General features: G+C 40.0%; 1 protein-coding gene across 1 annotated transcript in view; it reads right to left on the bottom strand.

The window, feature by feature from the left end:
- Window positions 1-11,457: 11,457 nt before the first annotated feature.
- Window positions 11,458-26,263, bottom strand: part of TDP1 (tyrosyl-DNA phosphodiesterase 1) — a 31,862-nt gene continuing 17,056 nt past the window's right edge. Inside the window, exons 10-15 of the mRNA XM_060756871.2 lie at window positions 24,194-24,242; window positions 23,728-23,794; window positions 22,620-22,727; window positions 22,159-22,261; window positions 17,801-17,909; window positions 11,458-11,870 (exon numbers count right to left, since the gene is read on the bottom strand). Coding sequence (XP_060612854.2) covers window positions 11,797-11,870; window positions 17,801-17,909; window positions 22,159-22,261; window positions 22,620-22,727; window positions 23,728-23,794; window positions 24,194-24,242 — 510 coding nt within the window. The 3' untranslated portion in view covers window positions 11,458-11,796. The remainder of the gene's footprint in view (window positions 11,871-17,800; window positions 17,910-22,158; window positions 22,262-22,619; window positions 22,728-23,727; window positions 23,795-24,193; window positions 24,243-26,263) is intronic.

Here is a 26,263-nt window from a genome sequence, read left to right as displayed (position 1 = left end):
TTCTCTTTCCTTCTTCCTTCCCTCCCACTTTCTCCTTCCCTTCCAGCCTTTCGTCCTTCCTTCCCTTTCTCCCTCTTTCTCCTTCCTTCCTTCCTTCCTTCCTTCCTTCCTTCTTTCCATCCATCCATCCATCCCACCTTTTCATCCTTCCTTCCCTTTTGTCTTTCCTTCCTTCTTTCCTCCCGCCTTCCCGCTCTCTCTCTCTTTCTCCTTCCCTCCTTCCCTTCCACCCTCTTGTCCTTACTTCCTTCTCTCTTTCCTCCTTCCTCCCCTTCCTTCCTTCCTTCCATCACCGGGCAGCCAGTCCTCCTAGCAGGGAGTGCTAGCATGCGGCCCCCCAAGTTAGAAAGTTTGCTCATGCCTGGTTGACCCTTGTGCCGGCTGGACTGCTGACCTCTCAAGGTTGCCGGTTCAAATCCGGCTGTCAGCTCTAGCTTGCTTGGACATGAGAGAAAGCCTCTCAACAGGATGGTAACAACACATCTGGGCGTCCCCCTGGGCAACGTCTCTGTAGACAGCCAATTCTCTCACACCAGAAGCAGCTTGCCTCATGTTCAAATTACATATTTGTTAATAATGGATAAAATAACTGTACTGTGACATGAAAATGAACAAAATCTGGCTACCACTATTAAAAAACTCTAAAGTCATAATGGTAAATAAAGACAGGGGAACTCCAGACAAGAAACAATCAGGGACAGCTAATCACCTCTCAACAAAGAATGCCCCCAGGCAGTAAGAAGCCAAGCCTTGAGAACTGCTAGGCCATCTAATGCTAATCAAGGTGGCCAATTGCAACATTTACACCTACCTCAAACAGACAAAAGTTCTTTCTCCCACCCTGGACATTATTCCACAGATATATAAACTCTACTTGCCTAGTTTCCAACAGATCTCACAACCTCTGAGGATGCCTGCCATAGATGCAGGCGAGACATCAGGAAAGAATGCTTCTGGAACATGGCCATACAGCCCAAAAAACTTACAGAATCCCAATAACTGTACTCTTAAGAGGAGAACTATTAGAGAACTTTGTTAATTAATGGCAACCAGTGATTCAACGACTCAACCTTAACCCTAAAAGAAACCCCTGGCAAGTGACTGGACTAGGTCACCAGTCGTCCTTTGCAAAAGGAAAGAAGGGGGAATAACTTGCTTGCTGAAAATGAAGGCTGCGGTGTGGGGAAGAGAGTCCTTCTCCCATCAAAAGCAAGGGAAGGGCCCACATTGAGTTCACTTTAGGTGCCAAGAGGAGAAACATCGATACAAGCATGTGGACTGTTTCAACAGTAAGGAGGAAACCATGAAAATCTGGCTACTAGTATTAAAACAGATTCTAAAATCAGGGCAGTAAATAAAGAGCAACACTAAAAAAACAGGGGGATTCCTGACATGAAACAATCAGAGCCAGCTAACATCTCCCAACAAAGGATTCCCCCAGGAAGGAAACAGCCAGGCTTTGAAGCTGCAAAGCCATTAAATGCTACTCAAGGTGGCCAATTGCAACAGTCACACTTGCCTCAGGAAGAGACGAGTTATTTCTCCCACCCTGGACATCATTCCACAGATAGATAAACCCCACTTGTTTAGTTTCCAACAAACCTCACAACCTCTGAGGATGCCTGCCATAGATGTGGCGAAACGTCAGGAGAGAATGCTTCTGGAGCATGTCCAGGTAGCCCGGAAAACTCACAGCAAGCCAACGTCGATATTGTCTGCTGAGAAGGAAGGGTAGCTGGTGAAACTTGACAAGACTCAGGAGAAATGGACTTTAATCCTCCTCTTGTCCTGTCAAATGGAACGAGTGACGTTCCTTAAAGGCTGGACACATGGCTGGATTGGGTCTCCCTGCGACTTTTGAGTGGTGAAACTTGACCAACTCCTCCTGCTTTAGGCGCCCAAGAGGGAAGAAGTCAATGCAATGAAAGAGTGACTGCTGAAAACTGACAGTGACAGACTTAGTGGGAATGGGCTCCTCCTCTCCTTGGTGGGGCATTTCTCAAAGGCTGGGGAGCCCACAAGCAAAAAATCTTCGTCCCCACGAGGCACAAGTGACAGTGAAAGAGATCCCACCCAAACATTCCTGATAGTGAGAGCTGTTGCTGCCTCGGAGTGTGGCTGAGTCTCTTTCTCTGGAGGTTTTTAAGCAGATCCTGGATGGCCATCTGTCGGGAGTGCCTTGATTGTGCGTCCCTGCATGGCAGGATAAGCTTGGACGACCCGGGTGGCCCTTGAGGTCCCTTCCGACTCCTGTCCTCCTCAGTGGGGCTTTCCTCAAAGGTAAGGGGTGGAGAGAGAAGCGGGAGAAGAGCGCCGGGTCTCTTCTTCTTCTTTCTGTCTTTCTTTCTTTCCAGGGGAGGGAAGCCCCAGCCTCCTCCCTTCCTGGGCTCTCTGGCGCTTCTCCTTCCCAAGCAGCAGGCAGAGCTTTCTAGTTTCTCTCTCTCTCCTCTCTGCGTTTGCATCTGGAAAAGGGAAGGAAAAGAAGGAGGAGAAAAGGTAATTTCTCGAGGGAGGGAAAAACGAGTCGATTCCCCACTTACCTTTGTGCAAGTCGGGCTCTTGTTGGGGTGCCAGCACTTGGGGTGCACCCACATTGTAGAATTGATGCACTTTCATACCACTTTAACTTAAGTGGTATGAACATTATGGCGCTCCGTGAATTGTACTTTTAGTAAGGCATTATTTGGCAGAGAAGGCATGGGCAAACGTTGGCCCTCCAGGTGCTTTGGACTCCAAATCCCACCATTCCTAACAGCCTCAGGCCCCTTCCTTTCCCCCCTCAGCTGCTTAAAGTTGGGCCCTCCAGGTGTTTAAGCTTAAGCTTAAGTGGCTGAGAGGGAAAAGGAAGGGGCCCAAGGCTGTTAGGAATCGTGGGAGTTGGAGTCCAAAACACCTGGAGGGCCCAACTTTAAGCAGCTGAGGAGAAAAGGAAGGGGCATGAGGCTGTTAGGAAGTGTGGGAGTTGGAGTCCAAAACAGGTCTAACTTTAAGCAGCCGAGGAGAGAAGTGGAAGGGGCCTGAGGTTGTTAGGAATTGTGGGAGTTGGAGTCCAAAACACCTGGAGGGCCCAATTTTAAGCAGATGAGGATGAAAAGGAAGGGACCTGAGGCTGTTAGGAATTGTGGGAGTTGGAGTCCAAAACACCTGAAGGGCCCAACTTTAAGCAGATGAGGAGGAAATGGAAGGGTCCTGAGGCTGCTAGGAATTGTGGGAGTTGGAGTCCAAAACACCTGGAGGGCCCAACTTTAAGCAGATGAGGAGGAAATGGAAGGGACCTGAGGCTGTTAGGAATTGTGGGAGTTGGAGTCCAAAACACCTGGAGGGCCCAATTTTAAGCAGATGAGGAGGAAATGGAAGGGACCCGAGGCTGTTATGAATTGTGGGAGTTGGAGTCCAAAACACCTGAAGGGCCCAACTTTAAGCAGATGAGGAGGAAATGGAAGGGTCCTGAGGCTGTTATGAATTGTGGGAGTTGGAGTCCAAAACACCTGGAGGGCCCATCTTTAAGCAGATGAGGAGGAAATGGAAGGGACCTGAGGCTGTTAGGAATTGAGGGAGTTGGAGTCCAAAACACCTGGAGGGCCCATCTTTAAGCAGATGAGGAAATGAAAGGGACCTGAGGCTGTTAGGAATTGTGGGAGTTGGAGTCCAAAACACCTGGAGGGCCCAATTTTAAGCAGATGAGGAGGAAATGGAAGGGACCTGAGGCTGTTAGGAATTGTGGGAGTTGGAGTCCAAAACACCTGGAGGGCCCAACTTTAAGCAGATGAGGAGGAAATGGAAGGGACCTGAGGCTGTTAGGAATTGTGGGAGTTGGAGTCCAAAACACCTGGAGGGCCCATCTTTAAGCAGATGAGGAGGAAATGGAAGGGACCTGAGGCTGTTAGGAATTGTGGGAGTTGGAGTCCAAAACACCTGGAGGGCCCATCTTTAAGCAGATGAGGAAATGGAAGGGACCTGAGGCTGTTAGGAATTGTGGGAGTTGGAGTCCAAAACACCTGGAGGGCCCATCTTTAAGCAGATGAGGAAATGAAAGGGACCTGAGGCTGTTAGGAATTGTGGGAGTTGGAGTCCAAAACAACTGGAGGACCCAACTTTGTCCATGCCTGCTCAACATCTTGTAGAATCCCAGCTGAAAAGGTGTCAGACTACATTTATTCTACACCTCAAGTCACACTGAGCTGAACAGCCCTGTTCAGGTCTTTCAGGCTCAAAACCATGGCTTCCTCCACCTTTTCCAACCTTTCCCTTCATTTCTTAGCAATCAGTGTCTTTTCTTCTGAGGCAGGTATTCTCAGGGCTCTGAAATACCTTAAAAGCACAATTTTCTGATTGATCTTAGAAGCTTAGCTGTTATTTCAGAGGATGGAGCTGGCAAAACCACCTCTGAGTCTTCCTTGCCTTTTAAAAAACCCTGTGGAATTCATGGGGTCACCCCACAAGTCAACAAGCAACTTGAAGGCATATCTTCTCTTGACATTACCAAAGTACGACAGTTCTACCACTTCATCACACTTACTAAATTTCACTTCTTTTTATAGTGTCAGAGGCTAATTGAGAACATACTGCAAGTCACTTCTGGTGTGAGAGAATTGGCCATCAGCAATTGCCCATGTTGCCCATGGGATGCCTGGATGTGTTTCCACCCTGCTGGGAGGCTTTTCTCATGTCCCCGCATGGGAAGCTGGGGCTGACAGACGGGAGGTCACCCTGTCTCACGGATTTGAACCACCAACCTTAAAGTCTTCAGGTCAGCAGTTCAGCTGGCAAAAGGGTTTAACCCAGGCATGGGCAAACTTGGGTCTTTCAGATGTTTTGGCTGGTAGGCTGTTAGGAATTGTGGGAGTTGAAGTCCACAACACTTGGAGGGCTGAAGTTTGCCCATGCCTGGTTTAACCCATTGTGCCACTGTGGCTCCTACTAAATTTGACTAAATTCGACTGAGTCCTACACTTAAAATGTGGTAAGCCACTGTGTTCATCACATTAGTGGCCTTATCACACTAGAGAAAAAATCCACTTAAAATCCGGTTTCTGTCCCCTGCAGAATTCTGGGGTTTGTAGTTTAGGGAGGAGCCTTTAACAGCCTCACAAACCCCAGAATTCCGCAGGGGACAGAAACCGGATTTTAAGTGGATTTTTTCTCTAGTTGAGTTCAAGTGTAAGGTAGAGCCCAGTTTAATCATTTTGGCTTCAGGCTTTATGTGATTTAAGACCCATTTATTTGTCTGTTTGGCAGACACAGCATCACATTTCAAATTACTTGGTTCTTTCTCTGTTCAATTCCCTTCGCTGTCCAGCTTCACAGCCATGCATAGAATTGGAAACAGGATGGCACAAACTCTCCTAACTTTATATATACACTTTGATACAGTTCAGGATCTTTTCTAGTTACAGGATCAAACAAAATAATAATAATAATAATAATAATAATAATAATAATAATAATAATAATACAGCAGGGTTGAAGAAAAACAACTGGAAAAGCTGATTTAAAGATTGAACTGCACAGACTCTGGCACAAGCCAGTAAAGGTGGCCCCAGTGGTGATTGGCACACTGGGTGCAGTGCCTAAAGACCTTGGCCTACACTTAAGTACAATCAGCGCTGACAAAATTACCATCTGCCAGATGCAAAAGGCCACCTTACTGGGATTTGCACGCATTATTCGCCAATACAGCACACAGTCCTAGACACTTGGGACAGCTAGCAGAGTGATGTTGTCTGCTGTGGACTCATCTTGTTGTGTTTCAAATAATAATAATATAAAAATAAATTTATAACCTGCCCTCTCCCCAAAGGGACTCAGAAGACAGCTTACAGCAATCAGAATCATAGAATTGGAGGACCATCCAGCCCAGGCCCATTCTTCTATGCAGGGATATGCAATCAAAGCACTACTAACAGATGGCGATCCATCCTCTGCTTAAAAACATCCAGAGAAGACATTGCTTAAAATAAATGGAAAGTGTAAAGAAAGAAGGTATATCCCAGACAGCATCCTTTTTTGCCCCCAGTCCCTTTGTAAGAGATCTTCTCGAGGGGCATAAAGGACAGGTGCATGTGCAAGACTTTGGAGGAACAGCTCGATTACTCACCTCCACCCCAAGGCAGACCCTCCAATGTTTGGCTGAGGCCAGTTTCCAGAACAGGTACCTTTGCCTCACCAAGGCTTCCTTTTCCCCAATTCCCTTCAAGAATTTATTTATTTATTTATTTGTAGCATTTATATTTCACCCTTCTCATCCCGAAGGGGACAGATGATCACAGAACACACATACATGGCAAACGTTCAATTAAACAGACAGGACAGACAACAGATAAAGGTATTATGTTGGTATTTTTTCCCCAGCTTCAGCATCCTGGAGGTTGTGCTTAATTCCGGCCACAGGGGGTGCCTTGATCACAGACTTCCTCCTTCCTTTGATCACTGGCATTTTTTGATATTCCTTTTATGGTGCCATAAAATACCTCCCCGCTTAAACAATGCCTAATTTCTCTACTCACAGCTCACAGTTGTTTTTGAACTGCTTAGGTGAACAGTAAACTCGGCTGAAGGTCAGGTGTTCACCGTGACCCGGGTTTTTGAACTGTCAACCTTTTGATTGGTAAGATGTATTGCTGCTGGTGATTAACCAGCTGTGCTAAAGCCCAGCCCATTGTGAAGCACTGTGAATCTCTGCCCTTCAAACTCCTTGGTTCTGATTCGTTCAGAAGTTTTTTCCTTTGCGGCGGAGAGAGTGTAACTCACCACTAGTCAAATTTGTTCTGCATTAGCTGAACAAGCTTTTGCATGCAACCATAAAGCAAACCAATATCATTGGGTTGTTGTAGGTTTTTACAGCATTCTAACAAATGCTGTAATACTTTTCTGGAGGCATTCTCTCCTGACGATGGCAAGCATCCTCAGAGGTAGTGAAGTCTGCTGGGACTAGGAAATGGGTTTATATATCTGTGGAAAGACCAGAACATGGCCATATAGCCCGAAAAAACCTACAACAACCCAGTGATTCCAGCCATGAAAGACTTCGACAATACATTAAACCAATATCATATTCAGACATACAGTTATCCCTCCACATTTGCTGGGGTTGGGGACCAGGACACTATTAAAATGCAAATAACCCTCTTCCCCCAACTATTATTTTAACTAGGACACCTCTAGGATTATCTGGGTCCTCTAGCAATAAGAGAACCTGGAGATTCAATTAAATTATGTAAATTATGAAACCTGAAGAAGTATAACCTTAAAATGTGGAGGGCCGAATGTAATTAAGATAAAATACTTGAATTGGTAATAAAAACATCCCAAATAGGTCTGAGATTTGTCACTAGCCAGCTTAAAAATGTATCCCTTTATCAGGGCTAACTTGACATACTTGGCTGCTTGACAAGACACATTAGAGTCCATTCCTGCTAATAAAAATGTCATTTTTGAGAGGAAAGCATCTTTAATATGAACAGTAAGAGAGTCAAGATATTGAGTTCTTAGGTCTACAATACAAAGGTCTAAATTCCTCCCAAAAATGACATAAATCTTCCATACTTCTTCGGTCATATGGGCACTGTCTATCTGTATTGGGTATGCAATCATCACTCTTTTATGTTCATTAGATGCAAAGTATTCTTATGGTCATGGAGACAAGCAAAGACTAATTAATGAACAATTTTCAGCATAAAGTGAATAGTAAATAAAACCAGATTCAAATGCAAATTGAGTAATGGTAGGAAATCATATAGCTAAAAGTACCTGCATTTGTGAACCTGTAGCATGCCTTCAAGTTGGCCCTGAATTTTAGCAATTCTCTCCTCAGGACTTTTGTTTTTCCACAAGATTTGCTCCAGGGTTTGCTATTGATTTTTTTCTAAGGCTGGAGGGAACTTTCCATGTCTGAGTGGGGATTAAAAATTAAGATGTATGTTTGGATTGCTGTAACACACTCTTTGTGGGGCTACCTTACCTTTGAAGCCTTAGAGAGGTTTCAAAATGCTGCAGCCAGGCTGTACAATTCAGTGTTTTGACCTTTCAAGCCCTACATGGTTTATGTCCACTACCTTCACAGTCATGGCTGGTGAGGACACAACATCCTTTCTTGGGAAGTCTGATTGATCCCCTTCCTGTTTTCTTTACACCTTTATATTCAGGCAGGCATTTGAATGGCAAATTATATAGCAATAGGACATGTATAGGACAGACAGTGTGATTTGAGTGTTGGACTCTGATGTTAAGAGACCAGGGATCAAATCCCTGACCATGGAAATCCACTGGGTGCCTTTGGCAAGTCACTTTCTTAGCCTCAAAGGGGGGTAATGGCAAAACTCTTTGAGCAAATCTTGCTGTGAAAACCCCATTATAGCTTTGCCTTTATGCCATCATACATTGGAAATGGCACAAAGGCACACAACAAAGTATGTGTGAAATGGTGTGCTATATTTTATTTTAAAATCTTTTTAATAATAGTTTTTTGAGTGTGTTATTCACTGTTTTAACCATGGTTTGGAATAACATTATTTAATTACTATTTTTCAAAATGTCTGCAATGAATAGTTAGATTCACTCTTGTTTTAAATTGCTGTAGGTTTCCTTGGATCTCATTTCTGCTGCCTTGGAGACCAGGATGTAGAATAATGATTTCAAACTACAAGAAAGGAGATTCCACCTGAGCATTACGAAGAACTTCCTAACTGTGAAAGTTGTTCAGCAGTGGAACTCTCTGCCCTGGATTGTGGTGGAGGCTCCTTCTTTGGAGGCTTTTAAACAGAGGATGGGTGGCCATCTGTTGGGGGTGCTCTGAATGCGATTTTCCTGCTTCTTGGCAAGGGGTTGGACTGGATGGCCCACGAGGTCTTTTCCAACTCTATGAATTACCTTACTACATACAAATATTGCTTAAAGTGAAAAAATAGGATCACAGCCATCAAGAGAAAAAAACACACAATTTCAGTCAATCTCAGCTTAATCATTAATCAAAATAAGAGTCAAATATTAAGACTTGGAAGGGCAATTATGAAGATTATCAAGCCTAAAGATACACAATTAATTGCCAAAGTCAGGCACATCCATATCATACCAATTCCCATTTTAATATATAGTTGTGAAAAACAGGTCAGTGAAGAAAGACAACAGGAAGAAAGCCATCTAGTTTGTAATGTGGTGGTGAAAAATTCTACAGATACCATGAACTGCTAAAAAAATGATAGATGCATCCTGAAGCAAATCAGGTGTCACTTCTAACAAATGCTGTAATACTTTGGGTCTTTCACAAAATAATATAATTTGTCGGTAAAGATGGTAATGCTTGGTAAAATCATGCTTGGTAAAGAGCAGAGCAGTTGACAACAAGGTCTTGGAGATCTCTGATGGGGTTACCTTGACAGCAAACAACAACAATTACTGTTTGCGAATTCCCCTAAGCAATTACAGTGCATAACTGTGTGATTGTTAATACATACCACGGGAACAGAAGATGTAATAAGAAAGGGAAAATACACAAAATTAGCTGCTACAGAAGTTTTAGCAAAAGGTTAATGTAGTTAAAAGCTGAACTTTTTCTCTCTTTCATACACCAATGCTACTCAAAGTGGTGATCCCTAGAGAAGAGCCGGTTCCTGCGTCATTGGCACCGGATTACTGGAGCATTTCTAGGAAAGAAACAATTATCAATTTACAATTATGTTATTAGATTAGAGGGTAATATAAATACAATTGTGAAAATTATTTTCAATAATTCTGTGTGACATGACAATCATACTTTACTTTCTGAGTGCATTGTAAATTCCCAAGTATATGTGACTCCTCCTGAAGTCTGTAACTGGTGAACAGAATTGCATTACTTCTATGTTAAGGTCGCATACAAGCAGTAATATATAGTGAAGTACTTAAGTAGCTAAAAATGTTTCTGTTTCATAGCAAATGAAAAGACAAAGTATTTTCATAAAGTGCAATATAAAGACTATGAACCTAAATATTCCGATTTTATTGTTGTCTGTTTTTATATTGTTTTTATATTTTTATACTGTTTATACTGTTTTATATTGTTATTATTACATTGCTGTTAATTGTATATTTATGTTTTGATTTGGGCGCTATGGGGGTGCCACTGTGTTAGCCGTCCTGAGTCCCTCTACGGAGGTTGAGAAAGGACGGGATATAAAAGCCCTAAATAAATAAATAATAATAAATAAAGGGACATCTAATTATGTCGCCTACTGCCTATCTTTATATATTTAATGCAAATTATATTAACAGTGTATGAAAAGAACAGTTTTCACAAATCACCAACAGCTATCAAGATGGTTGTTTTTATGTACCTTCAAACTTGTCCATTCATGCAAACCCCTCATGAGTTTTATTGGGAACATTCATTCAGAAGGGTTTGGCCTTGCATTTGTCCTAAGCTGAGAGTGTATGGCTTGGTCAGTGTCACCCTATGGCAGTGGTTCTCAACCTGGGGTTCCCAGATGTTTTTGGCCTACAAATCCCAGAAATCCCAGCCAGTTTTGTAGCTGTTAGGATTTCTGGCAGTTGAATGCCAAAGACATCTGTGGACCCCAGGTTGACAACCACTGCCCTATGGGTTTCTGTGGCCAATCAGTGATATTCCCTAGTCAAGCTACTATACCACATATCTGTAGTTGCAAATGGGGTCTACAACTGAGGTAGGTTTCATGCAGATATGCCTTACAATGGCTGAGAATTGAGCCTTTAAAGTTTCTCATTGTAGCCAATGGGCTGAATCTCTGCTGAATGAAACAGAAAACACCACTCCTCTTCTGGTTAACAAAATGAGGGGTCAGACGAAAATGGAACCGAAAACAATATGTCTTTTGGTCTGAAGGCACATGACTAAAAGCTACCTTTTCTACACTATATGCTCGTCAGGATTATTGAGGTATGCATGTGTGTTTTTTTAATGTGTTTCTATGTAATTCAAGATGGATTAAGATGTGTTTCAAGATGGATTCTATTATGTTTAATTGTGTATTAGAAATACTGTGAGAAGCAGAGAGAAAAGTAACCTTGATAGAAATGAGATAACATGTTCTCTGGCTGTGGAAAGAAGAAGAAGGAGTATCCGGTTACAGCCAGAGGTCTGATAAGCAGATGTTCTGAAACTGTTTATGCTGCGCTTTGTAGTTCCTGATGATTGCCTGCTAAAAATGGATGTGTGTAGATGTGCTTAGTAAAGTTTGTGTTATTTTAAAACTGTAAGACTGCAGAGTCCTGATTTTTGGAGTCCTGTGTCTGTTGATCTAGCAACCTCTTCCGCTGCGCATATACCCCCAAATTCCTGTGACAATTGGTTATGGGCCCAGCACTCTTGAGAGAAATATGCACAAAGATTAATGAATGCACAATGCAATGCCTCCAATATAAAACATTAAACAATTACCATCATATATTGGAAATAATATCAGAAAGGAGGGCTATAATATCAGAAAGGAAAAGTCAGCATAGTTAGTAGTTTGGTTCACTTTATTTCAATTCTATAAAATGTTCTCCATCATAGTTATTGTTTCAAGGGCAGGTAAAACATGGTTGAAAAATATTCAGGCAAAAGTACAAAGACAATAATATTTTCTCAGCATTTTAGAACAAATAATCAAGCTTATAAATACTGTTTTTAAAGCAACATGCCGTCATGAGATTTAGAAATACTAAACTTCTCCAAAATGTCAATATAGAAATTAATATTGTAGATATTGTAGATTGTGTGCAGAAGACAATATTAATAAATTTATTAATTTGCTCATGGATGAACACTGTTCACTTCTGCTTGATGTTTCAGAATGAAGTTCACCCAGGAACCCACATGTTCCCATTAGTATCAGGAGCTCTTGTGTAGGGAATATTCCAAATCCATGGCCGATCTGCAATTATGAAGAAAACTTTATATTACAGGTATAAAGAAAACTGAATGAAAACTTAAATTGCAAATGTCATTCTTAGATTGCAACTAGACCTTGATAATCACAAGTGTTTTATTTTTCCACTGGTTATCTGTCCTTTAGTGGTGTGCATTATTACTTTGAACAAATTATGAATACCTCTTAATACAGCTTGTAGAACAAGAGACATTTTTGACAAAAGTCAAAAAATCAACAGGAAATTTAAATCAAGAGTAGGGTTGCTACAGGACCAACACTACATCAAAAGAAAAGAAAAAAAAGAGAAGTAATACATTAAAAACTATATAAAATAGATGAAAAGATGGCAATTTTTTTCAAGGAAGAATCCATTGTTGATGAATTCACAATTTTAGAAAGTGAAGTGGAAGCTGCCCTCAAAGCACTTGGGAGAAATAAATTACCAAAGATAGACTGCTTATGAATAGAGCTATTTCAAGCTACAGAGATAGAATCCACTCAAATCTATACACATAATAAAAGTGAAAACATGTATGTGTGTGTGTGGCTGGGGTGTCCACTAACAAAGACAAGCTCCTGCCTCCACAAACAGCTATAGCTCCCACTACTCAGGAGACACCAAAGGCCCTCCCTTATTGACACTGCAGGTTATAGTGAGTGCTATGAACATTTCCAAGAGCCCTGCCAATGCCCTCCACAAACACAACACCACCCACCACCCAAGTGAAGGCTTTCATACAGGGACAATTTCATCCTAGATTTTATGTGTTTCCTCCACAGACATCCCAGTGTTTCTTACCCTCTCCACTGGTGTGGAATTTGCATGACCCTACCCACTGCCCCTCCCTTAACCCTTTCTTATTCAAACAGAGGAATTGATCAGCAACTGAAATCTAGGTTTGAGGAGAATTCACCATCATTTATAGGAGTTGTAGGTACTGGGATGTATAGTTCACCTGCAATCTAAGAGCACTCTGAACTCTATCAACAATTGACCTGAAATTAACTTGGCACACAGAACCCCCCCATGACCAACAAAACATACTTGAGGTTTTTGGTGAAAATTCACCTTTATTTGGGAGAGTTATAGTTCACCTATATCCCGAGAGCACTGTGAACACAAACACTGATGGATCTGGACCAAACTTGGTATACATACCTGATATGTCAAAATTTGATTACTGGAGGGGTTTGGTGTGAACTGATCTTCCTTTCTAGGAGTTGTAGTTCACCCACAACCAGAGAAATTGTGACCTCCACTGATGATGGACCTGGACCAAACTTGGCACCCAGAACCCCCATGACTAACTCAAACTACTGGAGGGGTTTGAGGGAACAGACTCACCATAGTGGGAGCTGTACTTTATATATATATATATATATATATATATATATATATATATATATATATATATATAAACTTTATTTATACCCCACCACCATCTCTCCAAATGGGACCTGGGGTAGCTAACATGAGGCCAAGCCCAAAGATACAATACAGCAAAATAAAATACAGAATGCAGACAACGAAAAATTACATCAGAGTAAAATACATACAGTAGCAAAATAAAACAAATAAAACAAATAAACACAATATAAAATCGAACAGAATGGGCAGGCCAAATAAACGAGGTAAAATGATAAAACCCTTGGTTAGGTAGGAGAGAAAATATGTAATTGAGGGGAGCCCAAAAAGAATGAACAGTGGGGTAGGCTTTCAGTTTAGGATGGGGGAAAGTGCATCACAGGGGCAATGCTATAGATGGAGCACGCAGAAATGGGATAAATGGTCACTCTCCAAAGGCACATCGGAAGAGCCAAGTTTTCAATTTTTTTTGAAGGCTGCAAAGGTGGGGGCTTGCCTAATCTCACCAGGTAGTGAGTTTCAAAGTCAGGGGACCACAGCGGAGAAGGTTTTCTCCCTCGTTCCCACAAGTCCTGCTTGTGATAAAGGAAGAGGCGAAAGGAGGGCCTCCCCAGAGGATCGAAGGGATTGTGCAGGTTGGTGGTAGGAGCAAACTTGCCCAACATAACAAACTTTAAATACTGATGGAATTTTTGTGGTTAGCCTGGCATGATGTGAGTTGTAGTTCAACCACAACCTTTGGTATGAACAACAGACATTCCAATCCTCCAAAAAAGGGGATACCTCACATTACAGTTACCATTAGACTACTGCATTTGTCTCACATGCAAGCAAGGTTACACTCAAAATTATGCAACAAAGACTTTCACAGAACAAGGAATACAGAAGAAATGCCAGATATTTTAAGCTGAGTTCAAAAAAGGAAGGGATGCTAGGGGTGCAAACATTAATTGGATAAGGCAACCCACTGAAAGATTGTAGAAGGAAATCAACCTTGTTTTATAAATTATATATACAAAAAACCTTTGGATTGCATAGATTAGAACAGGGGTCCTCAAACTTTTTAAACAGAGGGCCAGGTCACAGTCCCTCAAACAGTTGGAGGGCCGGATTATAATTTGAAAAAAATGGATGAATTCCTATGCACACTGCACATATCTTATTTGTAGTGCAAAAAAAACCCCAACACTTTAAAACAATATAATAATTAAAATGAAGAACAATTTTAACAAATATAAACTTATTAGTATTTCAATGGGAACTGTGGGCCTGCTTTTGGCTGATGAGATAGGATTGTTGTTGTTGTTATGTGCTTTCAAGTCGTATCAAACTTAGATTGATCCTAAGCGAGGGCCGGGTAAATTACCTTGGAGGGCCGTATGCGGCCCCCGAGCCTTAGTTTGAGGACCCCTGGATTAGAATATGAAAAAGACGAATCACTAATTACAGCACTTATTAACATGACTGCTGTGATGGTCTGGATGAGGGCAAGCAAATTGAAGTTGAATCCAGACAAGACAGAGGTGCTCCTCATCAGTCACAAGGCTGAACAGGATATAGGGTTACAGCCTGTGCTGGATGGGGTTACGCTCCCTTTGAAGGCACAGGTTCGCAGCTTGGGAGTCCTCCTGGAGTCATTGCTACGATAGGAACGCTTGGTATGCCAACCAGATTCAATATGGTTGTTTGAGACAGTTTTAAACAGAGGATTTTAACGTCAAGGTAAGTGCTTTTAATGTTTTTGTATATGTATAGTCTAGTAAGTTTCAGCATGGAATGTTTGCCATTTATATATTGTGCTCCGCCTTGACTCCCCTTCGGGGTGAGAAGGACGGAATATAAATGCTTTAAATAAATAAATAAAATGTTCGAATAACAGTCACTTGGCAGGAAGAAACCTCTTGTATGCACTGATGTGGCCTGGCTGCCTTCCTACTCATCTTCTTCCCACTAATCAACATAATGGTTAAGAGGGAGAGGAAGTTTGACCCTCCTGTCTCCAAGCTTTTTTCCCCCCACTTTTACTGCACTGGAGGAAGCAGGACACCTATGCAATCATTGCTAACTTATTTATTTATGAAATAAATAAATTGCTGAGGAAATGATCAGATTTCCTCAGCAGCAACCTGCTGCATTTCTGTGTTCACTGCTGAGAAAAAGAATGCTAGCTTTCTCATCATTTGGCACAGAAATATGAATCTGGTCATGGTATGGTTGGATGCATGTGTGAAGGTATTCAGCCTAGCCTACTGGTTTGGAACAAAGGCAAGTGATCCTCATCTTAAAATCCATTTTGACTTATAATTAGGCACAGAGAAGCCCCCAGTGGCACAGGTTAAAGGTAGGTTCATATCTGGGGAGTGAGGTGAGCTCCCATCTGTTAGCTCCAGTTTCCCAGCTTCTCTCACACAATAAGTGACTTGCAGTTTCTCAAGTCGCTCCTGACACACACACAAAATAGGCACATGCATGTTAATGACATAATTTATTACACGTATTTTAAGTGCTCAACTAGATTCTAGTAAATACTTTATTTTATGCCATGGAGTATTATTGACCCTAATGAGTCTTTTTTTCAAATGTGCTGTTATTTTTTTTTAAAAGGAAAGTTGTCAGTGGGGAAAACATAATTTAATTACGCAAATTTTTGTCTTGCTTTTGGTTTTCCATGTTCCAGGTATATCTGAGCCCAACATCGCACTGTCACAGTATTTGTTTTTATTGTTAGGTCAAGGTTTTGTCCATTATCATTCACCTATATTTTTGATGATCCACCATATTGTGTTTTACTGTCAATCTGGGGAACATCTCAGTGATCCTTTTGCTTTTTTTAAAAAAATGGTTGTCATATAAAACACCTCAGACTAAAAATAATATACTTTGCTTGAATTGTACACTCCAGAATTCTTGGGACACTTCACAGTGTAAAGTCCTGTGACCGTCTGAAAACTATGTATTTCTTGGAAACCAATAGTAGCACTGGGAAAATGAAATGGTAGTAATCAAAGCCCTTTCTTACAAACAATCCTGTCTGAGGCCTCCAGGGATCTTTCATTTTCATATAACAGCCTTTGAAAAACCACCTACCATCAGAATTCTAAATCCCATGCAGAATTTCAAAGAGAGAAAAGAAAATAACAGTATTCTTTTTTTTTTTTTTGCTTTTGCAGGAAAATGTACTGGTAGTCAGTCATATAACTGACATATAATTTCATTTTATATATATTAATCTATTGCAGTGAACCAAGTGACATTTGATTATTTCAGGCTGAATAGAGAGCTGTTCTCTGTGTAGGAGAAAAACAACATAAATGCACAAGAAATTATGTATCCTTCAAATGCAGCAATTTGCAATGATATAGAAAGTGACAAAGCCTTGACAGACCAATTTCTGAACTTAAGAGATTTACAATACTAAGAAGAAAACATTAAGTGAGTTAGCTTCTCTCATCAATAAGAAATGGAAGGCTAAGCAACTGAAGTTCTTTCTGGCTAGCAGTGTTCACTCCTACAAATAGAATAGTGGATAGCAATCTACTAAGGCACTACTGAAGTTTGCATAAATCAGAGGTAGATTACTGGGGAAGGCTAGCAAACCATATTGGCCTCCTTGGACCCCCACACTGTACCACCCTGAAGGGGACTCAGAGCGGATCACAGAACACGTATATGGCAAACATGCAATGCCTTTATACACTGACAGGACAGACAACTGTATATAGATAAAGGTATATATAGGCTTTTCCATCTTCGGCATCTTGGAGGCTGTGCTCGGTCCAGGGCAAGGGGGTGCTGTCACTGCACTTTTCCCTGCCAAAGAGCTTTGTTCGTAAACTTCCCCCTTGATCAAATCACTGGCATTCTTTCTGGCATTTCCTTATGAGTGCCTTAAATACTCCCTGATTAAGCGGTACCTATTTATCTACTCACATTGCTGTTTTTGAAACTGCTAGGTAGGCAGAAGCTGGGCTAAAGGACAAGATCTCACCCTGACATGGGCTTCGAACTGTCAACCTTTCAGTTAGCAACATTTACTGCAGCTGGCAATTAACCTCCCGTGCTAAAGCTCGAATTGTAAATGGACCAATTAGGCAAACTGGCAGGCTCATATGAAGTTTTTAAACAACCTGAGCCAACTGGGTGGGCTAGGATTGCTTTTTCAGCCTCTTGCACCTGTGAAGCTCATATTGGTCTCTTCTGGGGCAACCACAACAATATGTCCCTATGTGTCCCACAGCAGCTAAAATGATCTTATGTTTTCGAATGCAACATTCACACTTGCCTCAAACAGACAAGAGTTCTTTCTCCCACCATGGACCTTCCACAGATACATAAACCCCACTTGCCTAGTTTCCAACAGACCTCATAACCCCTGAGGACACCTGCCATAGATGTGGGTGAAATGTCAGGAAAGAATACTGCTGGAACATGGTCATACAGCCTGGAAAACTCACAGCAACCCAGTAAAATTATCTTGTTTTCTACCAAGTACTCAATGCTTTTATTTTCATGACAGAAGGAAACAGAATGGAAAGAATCTTTCCCCTTACATTACAGGACATCTTACCTTTGCCCTCATATTTCTCTGGGGGCAGATCATATGGTACAGGAAATGATGAAGCTGGCTCATCAGAAAACATACTTTCCTTCACTTGGAAGTACCCCGAATTCAAGCCCTGTGAAAAATGAAGATGGGGAAGATTCTGCTTTATTAAAAAAAAAAACCTGTAGTGTGTGTAAGCTGGCCTGAATCCTATTCTGGGAGAAAGGAAGGTTATAAATCCAAACAATCAAGACAGAAAAACAGCAAACACAAAGCCAGATTTATTCAGTTTTTGTGAGTTCATGAACTGGTGTCTTAAACTTACCTGACAGTTGCAATTGCTTGTTCAAACAGAAGCAGGTCATTCAATTAAATAACTTCCTGGAATTATGAACTGCTTTAGCAATGTACCTTTTAATGATTTAAATCCAGAAAGCCATACAAGCATAGGAGATTTTCTAGATCTCCACTGTGTAATACATCCTTATTCTTGTGTCATCCCTCATGCCATACTGCCAGCTGCTTCTAAAGGATGAATAGAGTATATGTAAGGAACTAGAAATCAAATTGAACAGCCTTTCTGGGCAATATTCACATGCTTTCTATGTGCACAGAGTGCCCTCTGGGGTCTGCTGCACATTAATAGCTCTTACAGGCCCTGCTGTTTGGGTTATCCTTAAAAGCCGAAATTATTACATGTGGCTGTACACATATCTATAAGTGCTTCCCAGGGCTATCCATCTGGAAAAATTAAATTGCTTCAATTTTAATTTGGCTGGTCTTTGGTCATTTATTTTACAAACAATCAGTTTAGAAAATGAATGGCCTCTTAAGAAATGAAAGCCTTTCCTTGAACATATTTTAGCAAAAAAAGTTTCATTCAAAATTCACATGTAAAATTAGTAACCAGACCAGGGCATCCTTGCACGAATAAAGAAAAACATGTTTTTTTTCTTTCTTTCATCAGTTTTACTTTTCCTACGACTTACATTCTGACAGCCTAATTTACAGATTTATATATTTCAAAATGCTAGTGAGGCCGGCTTATCTGCACTTCCCCTTTCTCTGTCTTTTATGGTTCACACATTTTCAATAAGGGAATCTGGAGACAGCAGCTGTGTATCTGTTATAGGCAAATGCATGAAGCACCAATAGGATCAGCTCAAGCTTTATTGCATTGTTCACAGGGAACATGCTGCTGTACCAGAGGTATGTGTTTCTCCAGCTCTACTTCACCAACTTCCTGATGCCAATGCTGCTTAAAACTTTCCCGCTAGACAGAGGAAAAGAGGACCAAAAGACTTATGGGGCTTCTTTCTCAGAGGCTTATTAATGAGGTATGTTTCTGTTAAACTTCTTGCTTTTTGAAGTTTTTTCAACTATCAATAAGGCAAAAAGATGGACGAAGAGACTGGAAAGCCATAATGAATAAGTTTTTTATATGTCTGAATGCTTGGACTACCACAGATTTCAACAAAAAGGTTCTCAGTGTGAGTGTCTGTAAAAAATAGGTGTTCTATCCCAGGATTCTACTTATAGCTACTCATCTTTCAGGAATGTTTTGATTGTGCTTTTCCTGCATGGCAGGGGGCTGGGCTAGATGACCCATTTGGTCTCGTCCAATTCTATTATTCCAGGATTCTATGATAACAAGGGGTGTGTTTTGTCTCATTAATAAAAACAGTCATCACCAACGTGCCATATACTGCTTCAAAATGTACATATGTTTTGAAAAACATTAAATAGCTACATAAAAAAGAGAATGGGAATTTTGGCTCTCATCTCCACATTTAATCATTTGCATTTTTATCTAACCTGCCCATTATTATTCCACTGAAGCATGAACATATTTTTCATGTTTACACAAATTAAGAGTGTTTCTAATGAATGCATTATAGAAAATTAATTTCAGGAATCAATATCTTTGTTCTGAAATAAAAGAACATTTAAACCTGCCAAGAGTGATAGCTCTGTGGAGACCTACATTTTTAGAGAGAAAACTAGTGGGAGTGAATGCTTTTGTATTCTTTGTGAGCTCATACTGCAGGAATCTGGACTCTAAAGTTTATTTTTAGTTGTTCAAAGTGATACCAAGACAAAGCAGGTTGTCTTTGCCATATCAAGACAAAATAAGACAGCTTCTGAATGGAATTATTCTTACCACAAAATGTTCTAATTTCAACCCTTATATTCTGGATGACGATAATGCTAAAATGGGGCATTTGGTGTAAGATCCAACAAGATAGTCAGAAATTCCAGTAAAAGAACATTCAAGTAGAAATATGATTCTCCTTCCTGAATGCTACCTTCAAACACTTATGAAACATATGTATCTACTGGAAATATCTGAAAAAGCACTAAGATCAATCTTTTATCAGTGTTTATTCTGAACCCAGACAAAATGCTGCCACTTCTACCACCAAACTTCAGACTGTTTTGTTTATGTCCGTTTTCCTTTTACTAATAATAGTAAAAGTTGATTACCATTTAAGATTTGGACAAAATATTCAATTTATTAAAAAAACCAGAAAGAATACTACTTGTAAGGCACAGTGCAAAAAACAGATGTGCCTCATTTAATTAAACTTCTGGGAGGTAAGCTTTTTATGAAAGCTTTTGAGGATGCAAGGCGAGAAACTGTTGGAAATAGCAACCTTCCAAACCTTCACTATTTGTTTGTTAATGTATATATTTGTGAACCCGTATTGTATGTATATATTTTTCAGTTTGACTGACCTCTTTGGTGTGGGAGGGGCTGCAGACATGTGATTGTACTGAGCATGTTCAGACTCAAGACTCCGTTTTGTTTGCTTTAGACCTCAGTGGAGGTGAATTAAGTATGCTTTTGGACTTTAATAGAAGTAGATGTCATTTGGACTTTACTATATGTTTGCTTTGAGAAGCAGTGAGTTTGGACTTTCATAAGATGTATACTTAAAGACTTTGGACTATTGATTAAGAATGATGCCCTGTGGTCTCAACACAGAGAAACTACATCCTATCTATACATGTGCCTGCATGCTGAATTAATAAAAGATGTTTATGAGTAAGCAAGATATATGACTTTTAAAAGAATAATTTGGGTTTTTTTTGTCTCCAAGTGCATATTTTAAACTAAGAGGTTTTAAGGGAGAGTATATTATATTTGGGGTAACTGCAACTGCAATATCAACTTCAAAGAAACATTTTAAAACTTTGATAGCGAAGTATATGTTTTTGTGCAGTGGCATGTCTTTGTCCCTGGCAGTTCAAAGATATGGTTTATCAGTTTAACAGCTGATTTACCTGTGTGCCATAACATGAATGCTTGTGAACATCACTTTTTCAAAAGGCTGACTTCTAACAAGGTCATGCCTTTCCTTGACTAGTGGTTTTCAAAAGGTCGTCTCCAGATGTTCTTGGAGATTCACATTTGCCAAAAGGATGTGACATTATTTTTCCTTTTCATAAGGTTATGAATGCCATTTTCCCAAAAGAAACAGGGTTTCTTGCACTCAGTAAAAACCTCACAGAAGCATTAGCCCAAACGATTACAACCATCAGGCTTAAACTGTAGTTGTGAATCAACTCCTTATAATTAATGATCAATCACATAGGAGAGTAACCCTTTAGATTGTTAACAAAAGTTTACTGGAACCAAAACAGCAGATTAAGTGACTCAGCTTGAGTCTTTCAACAGAAGCCCTACAGAACCATGATTACTTAAGATTCCTACAGTGAGATGCTATTTGGTAAAACCCTTTGAATCTTCTGCAGACCTCTTGAAGGCATTTTGGAAGAAGCCTTCAAGTAGTCTGCAGAAGGTTCAAAGTGTTTTTGGTTTACTTACTCAAAGCTTACTTCCCCTGCTTTTTTAATTTCACACATGCATGAGTGTTAATTCTGAATAAAAAAGTCCCTGAAACATTGAATTGCCCTCCTTTCTCAGCAGTGTAGGGAACTGCCTCTGTTACTTCTCTCTTATTTCTGTCCTAGTTCTGATTAAAGTAATGCCCAGGACCTAACTGAGGAATATCTGTAGCCTATCATGATACTATGCGATAGTCTAGAATTACATTCGCTTACCATCATTAACAGATCCTACTTGATCCCAATAACTGCAGCCCAAATTAATCCCAACTAGATTAGACCAATTGAAGCAATGGGAAATTGATAAGTCAGCATTTAGGTTCCATAGAAACAATAGTTGGTGCTAAGAACTCTACTGGATTTAGACTTAACCTTTCTAAGAAATAAAAAGTGTATAGAAAAAAGCTAATTTTGCTACTGTCTTCCAGAAAAAAAAAATGTTTTCTCACTACAGCTTTTTTTCTTGCAAAGTAAATAAACAAAACAATTCTGACTGCATTGACAAAACATGAAAATGGATTTAATGAACTTACAAATTCCGATGGCAGGAAGAGAACTCCCAGCTCATAGGACCGGATCATTAGCTGGGTGCCATTTTTTTCAAAACCTCCCCAAGCAGCCTTGGAAAGATTGGCACTAAAGAGAGAGGAAAATGGTAGTTCTGTTAGGTGGACACAACTTGCACTCAGGTGTGTCCATAGTAAAATTATAGAGTGCCGAATATGGCTTTTGGGGAATTCAGTGTTTTCGTTTTCATGCCAAAATAATATAATGGGTGCATTTACACAGTAGGATTAATGCAGTCTGACATTATTTGAACTGCCATGGCTCAACGCTATTGAATCATGTGAGTTGTATTTTACAAAGGTTTTAGCCAAAGAGTTTTTCTCTGCCGAGGAGTGCTGGTGCCTCACTCCTCATGTAGTTACATGGAGGACATAAGGATTACAGAAGTAGCATTATTGGGCAAAAAGGACAAAGATAGAAAACTTACCTTGTAACTAGAAACCATGCAATCTTCTGGAAGTCTGGAGATGCTCTCATATAAGTCTTAATGTGTGGCATTGCACGGCTACGTCCTGACGTTTCAGCCGACCATTTGCTATAGATAAAAAAAGGAGTGGCACTGTCTGTTAACCCATATCTAATATTTGTGTAAACTCATATTGCTCACATGTGGTAGCCATGGACAGAATTAGGTTTTTTTAAAGGACCGTTTTCAACTTTGTTCTATTCCTCCTCCTCCTCCATACTGTACAAAGCGCAACCTGCAAACAATCCCTAGAGTACAAGCCCCAACAAAGCTCCACAGTACTGTCTGTATCCATGGTTTCCATATCTACGAATTCAGCCAACCATGGCTTGAAATTCTATCTTTAAAATCCCAAAAGCAATTCCTGATTTTGTCTTTTTAATATAAGGGGCATTATTGTATTACATCTCTAAATATAGTGGGATTGGAGTGTTCATGGATTTTGGTATCCATTGAAGGTTCCAGAGCAGGTATGGACAAATTTCAGCACTCCAGGTGTTTACAGTGTCCTCTGTGTCCCCTCTTTGGATTCTGGCCAGCTATTATGAGGCATATTCTGATTGCAACTTGACTTAATGTCAAGGGGAAACTTTACCCTTTATTTTAGCATACCTCTCTTTACCCTACCAGTCTTCTTTCCGTTAATACACATATATAGGAAGACTACTGCTCACTGTCTCCGTGGAATGACTTGGCATATGACCTGTCCAACCGGCTACACATTTTTCAAATCATATTCATAGCACACAATAAAATGGAAATAACATCTCCATTTTTGGAAATTCAACATTTAAATGAGTTTTTTAAAAATAAACATTCTACAGTTTATCTGATCAACATGTAAACATCTGTATAGCTATCACTTGTTACAAATCTAGTTAATTTTGAAAAAATTATACCCAGTAATGTCATAATAACCTTTAAGGTTAAAGAACATATTTATTATGACATGACATACTGGACATCATTTTTTTCAAAATCAACTAGGTTTATAACAAGTGATAGCTATACAGATGTTTAAATAAATATGTTAGGCTTTTCTTAAATACAAATATATTGCTTCACTTACTGAAAATAAGCATGCAGCCAAAGCTGTTTCTTTGCCGTTTCTATACTGTAAGGAAGGGAGCCTCCAGCTTAAAGACAAAGTAATGATTAATTACTTACTTATATTTAAATGCAATTGAAATTATATGTTGCTAAATAATGAACAGGCAAATCACTTTCTAATCACAACATTTCCACTGCAAGAAACAAATCCAACACTCTTCCCACCATAACAAAGAAAGAACAATTGTTTAAAAGTATTTTCACAAGTGCTTCACATTTCAGCCTTTTAAAAGAATTTTCTATAGGCTGAGTGCAACCAATTCATTTTCATGTATGAGCCACCTGGTGTCTCTTGTTCCAAGATCAAATCAATGATTTTTGAAAACTCGGAACACCATAAGATATTTAGAAACTATTTCCAAGAAAGTGCTTGTTTAGTCTAACAAATAATATTCCACAAATACATTAGAATGTGTTTTTTTTACCTGGATAACCTTCTAAACTCCGTCTCACATTCTCTACAGTTGGATAAACCTAAACGAAAAACATGTAGTAATAAAACAGTAGATAAAATGGTAACTGCACATCAGCAGGGAGTTATAGTGACTTGAATGCAATTTGCTAATAGGAAGTTTTTGCTTCGGGATGGGCAAGTTACCCATGAATAGTAATTTTTACAGGCTGGAGAAAAGGGGCTCCTTCTTCTAGAAACCTCAGGGACTAGCTATTCACCTTTTTAAAAGACTGCAAGGCCTCCCTGTAACTGTGCCTTGCTCTATAACCAAGGATCTCAGGGAGGCTTACAACAAAATGAATTTTAAAAAGCAAATAACCTACAATTAATTTAAAAAGACATAAAATATTTCAAAATGAGTTAAAACCATTTAAAATAATGACAACTACAGCATATGTGTAAACTGGATAAAATTAATTAAGCCTGAACACTTTAATAAAAAGCCTTGATGTTGGGGTGGTTCCTGTGCTAAATTATCTCTGCCTACAAAAGACTTTGGCTGTCAGACCACTAAATGTGAGGCAGACTCCACCTGGGCATCAAGTGACAAAAATGGAGCCACAGGTACTTCTAGCCACTCAACCCATTTGGTTGTTTTAACCTATAGCTGCCCTCAGAATAAAGCACCTGCCCCTGCCCCCCAAAATGGCTAAATTACATTGCTCTTCTCTGTCGGCTCCTCTCTTACAAATGCACTGTCATCCCTATCTCACCCAGGGTTTTAACTTTTTAACATTTTACCTCATACATTTGGCCCGCCCTTTTTTGTCTGAGTTTACCCTGTTATTTTATATTGTTGATTTTATTTGTTATTTCATATTTTGTTATGATGTATTTTGTTATTGTGTGCTTATTAGGTTGTATTATTTTGGGCCTGGCCTCATGTTAGCTGCCCCGAGTCCCCTGTGGGGAGATGGTGGCGGGTTATAAATAAAGATGATGATGATGATTATTTGAAACACAACAAGATGAGTCCACAGCAGACACTCTGCTGGCTGTTAAATTGGATCACACATCAGACACTTCCCAAGTGTCTAGGACTGTGTGATGTATCGGCGAATAATGCGTGCAGATCCCAGTAAGGTGGCCTTCTGCAGCTGACAGATGGTAATTTTGTGTTTAAGTGCAGGCCAAGGTCTTTATGCACTACACCCAGTGTCCCGATCACCAGTGGGACCATCTTTACTGGTTTGTGCTAGAGTCTTTTAAAAAAATCCATTTTAAAATTGGTCCTAGTGGTTGCAAAGGGCTTTTCCAGCACATCTGACTCTTCCAAGGGTCAAAACAACAACAACAACAACATGCTCTGTTTTGGAAAATGCAATCCAATCCTTGGGATATAGCTTATCCAATTCTCAGATTTGAAAACCAGCAATCCCCAAATGCTTCATCTTATTGCAATTCAGCTCCACATTACAACATTTAGGCATTACTCCAGCATCTGCTTTAACGGACTCTTGATTATATGTTGTAGAGCTGAACATTATCAGCATAATACCAATAGGACCTAACTCCTAATGACCACACCTAGCAGTTTCATTTAAATATTGAACAACATGGAAGATAAGATGGAACCCTGTGGTTACCTCTCATTTAGTACTTCACTGGGAACTCCCAAGTGAAATTAGATTGGCTCCCTCCCTCCTGTACTTTAGGAAAAAAAAAGTTAAATCCTGGCTATGGAACCAAGTGTTTGGAGAGTAGTACAATGCAATAGGCCATTACAAAGTGATTGTAATATGATTGGAATGGTTACGATTTCGGGTCTCTGCGTTATGCTTTTAACAGCTTATTTAATGTATTGATTGATATGCTATGATTTTGTGATTTTTATTGATTTTAATGTATGTTTACATTTATTGTGGCATTGAATCATTGCCAATTTGGAAGCCACTCTGAGTCCCCTTTGGGGTTGAGATAGAGCAGGATAAAAATACAGTAAATAAAATAGAAGTACCGCAATGGCACTTTCTGGAACCACAGTTGCAAATAGGAGTAGATCTATTGTAACACATTTTTCAAACCAGAGGTGGGCTAAATT

This window comes from Anolis sagrei, chromosome 1 (genome assembly GCF_037176765.1).
Source record: "Anolis sagrei isolate rAnoSag1 chromosome 1, rAnoSag1.mat, whole genome shotgun sequence".
Classification (NCBI taxonomy): Eukaryota; Metazoa; Chordata; class Lepidosauria; order Squamata; family Dactyloidae; genus Anolis; species Anolis sagrei.
The sequence above is the reverse complement of the archived record's forward strand: the minus strand, read 5'-3'. Positions and strand labels throughout refer to the sequence as shown.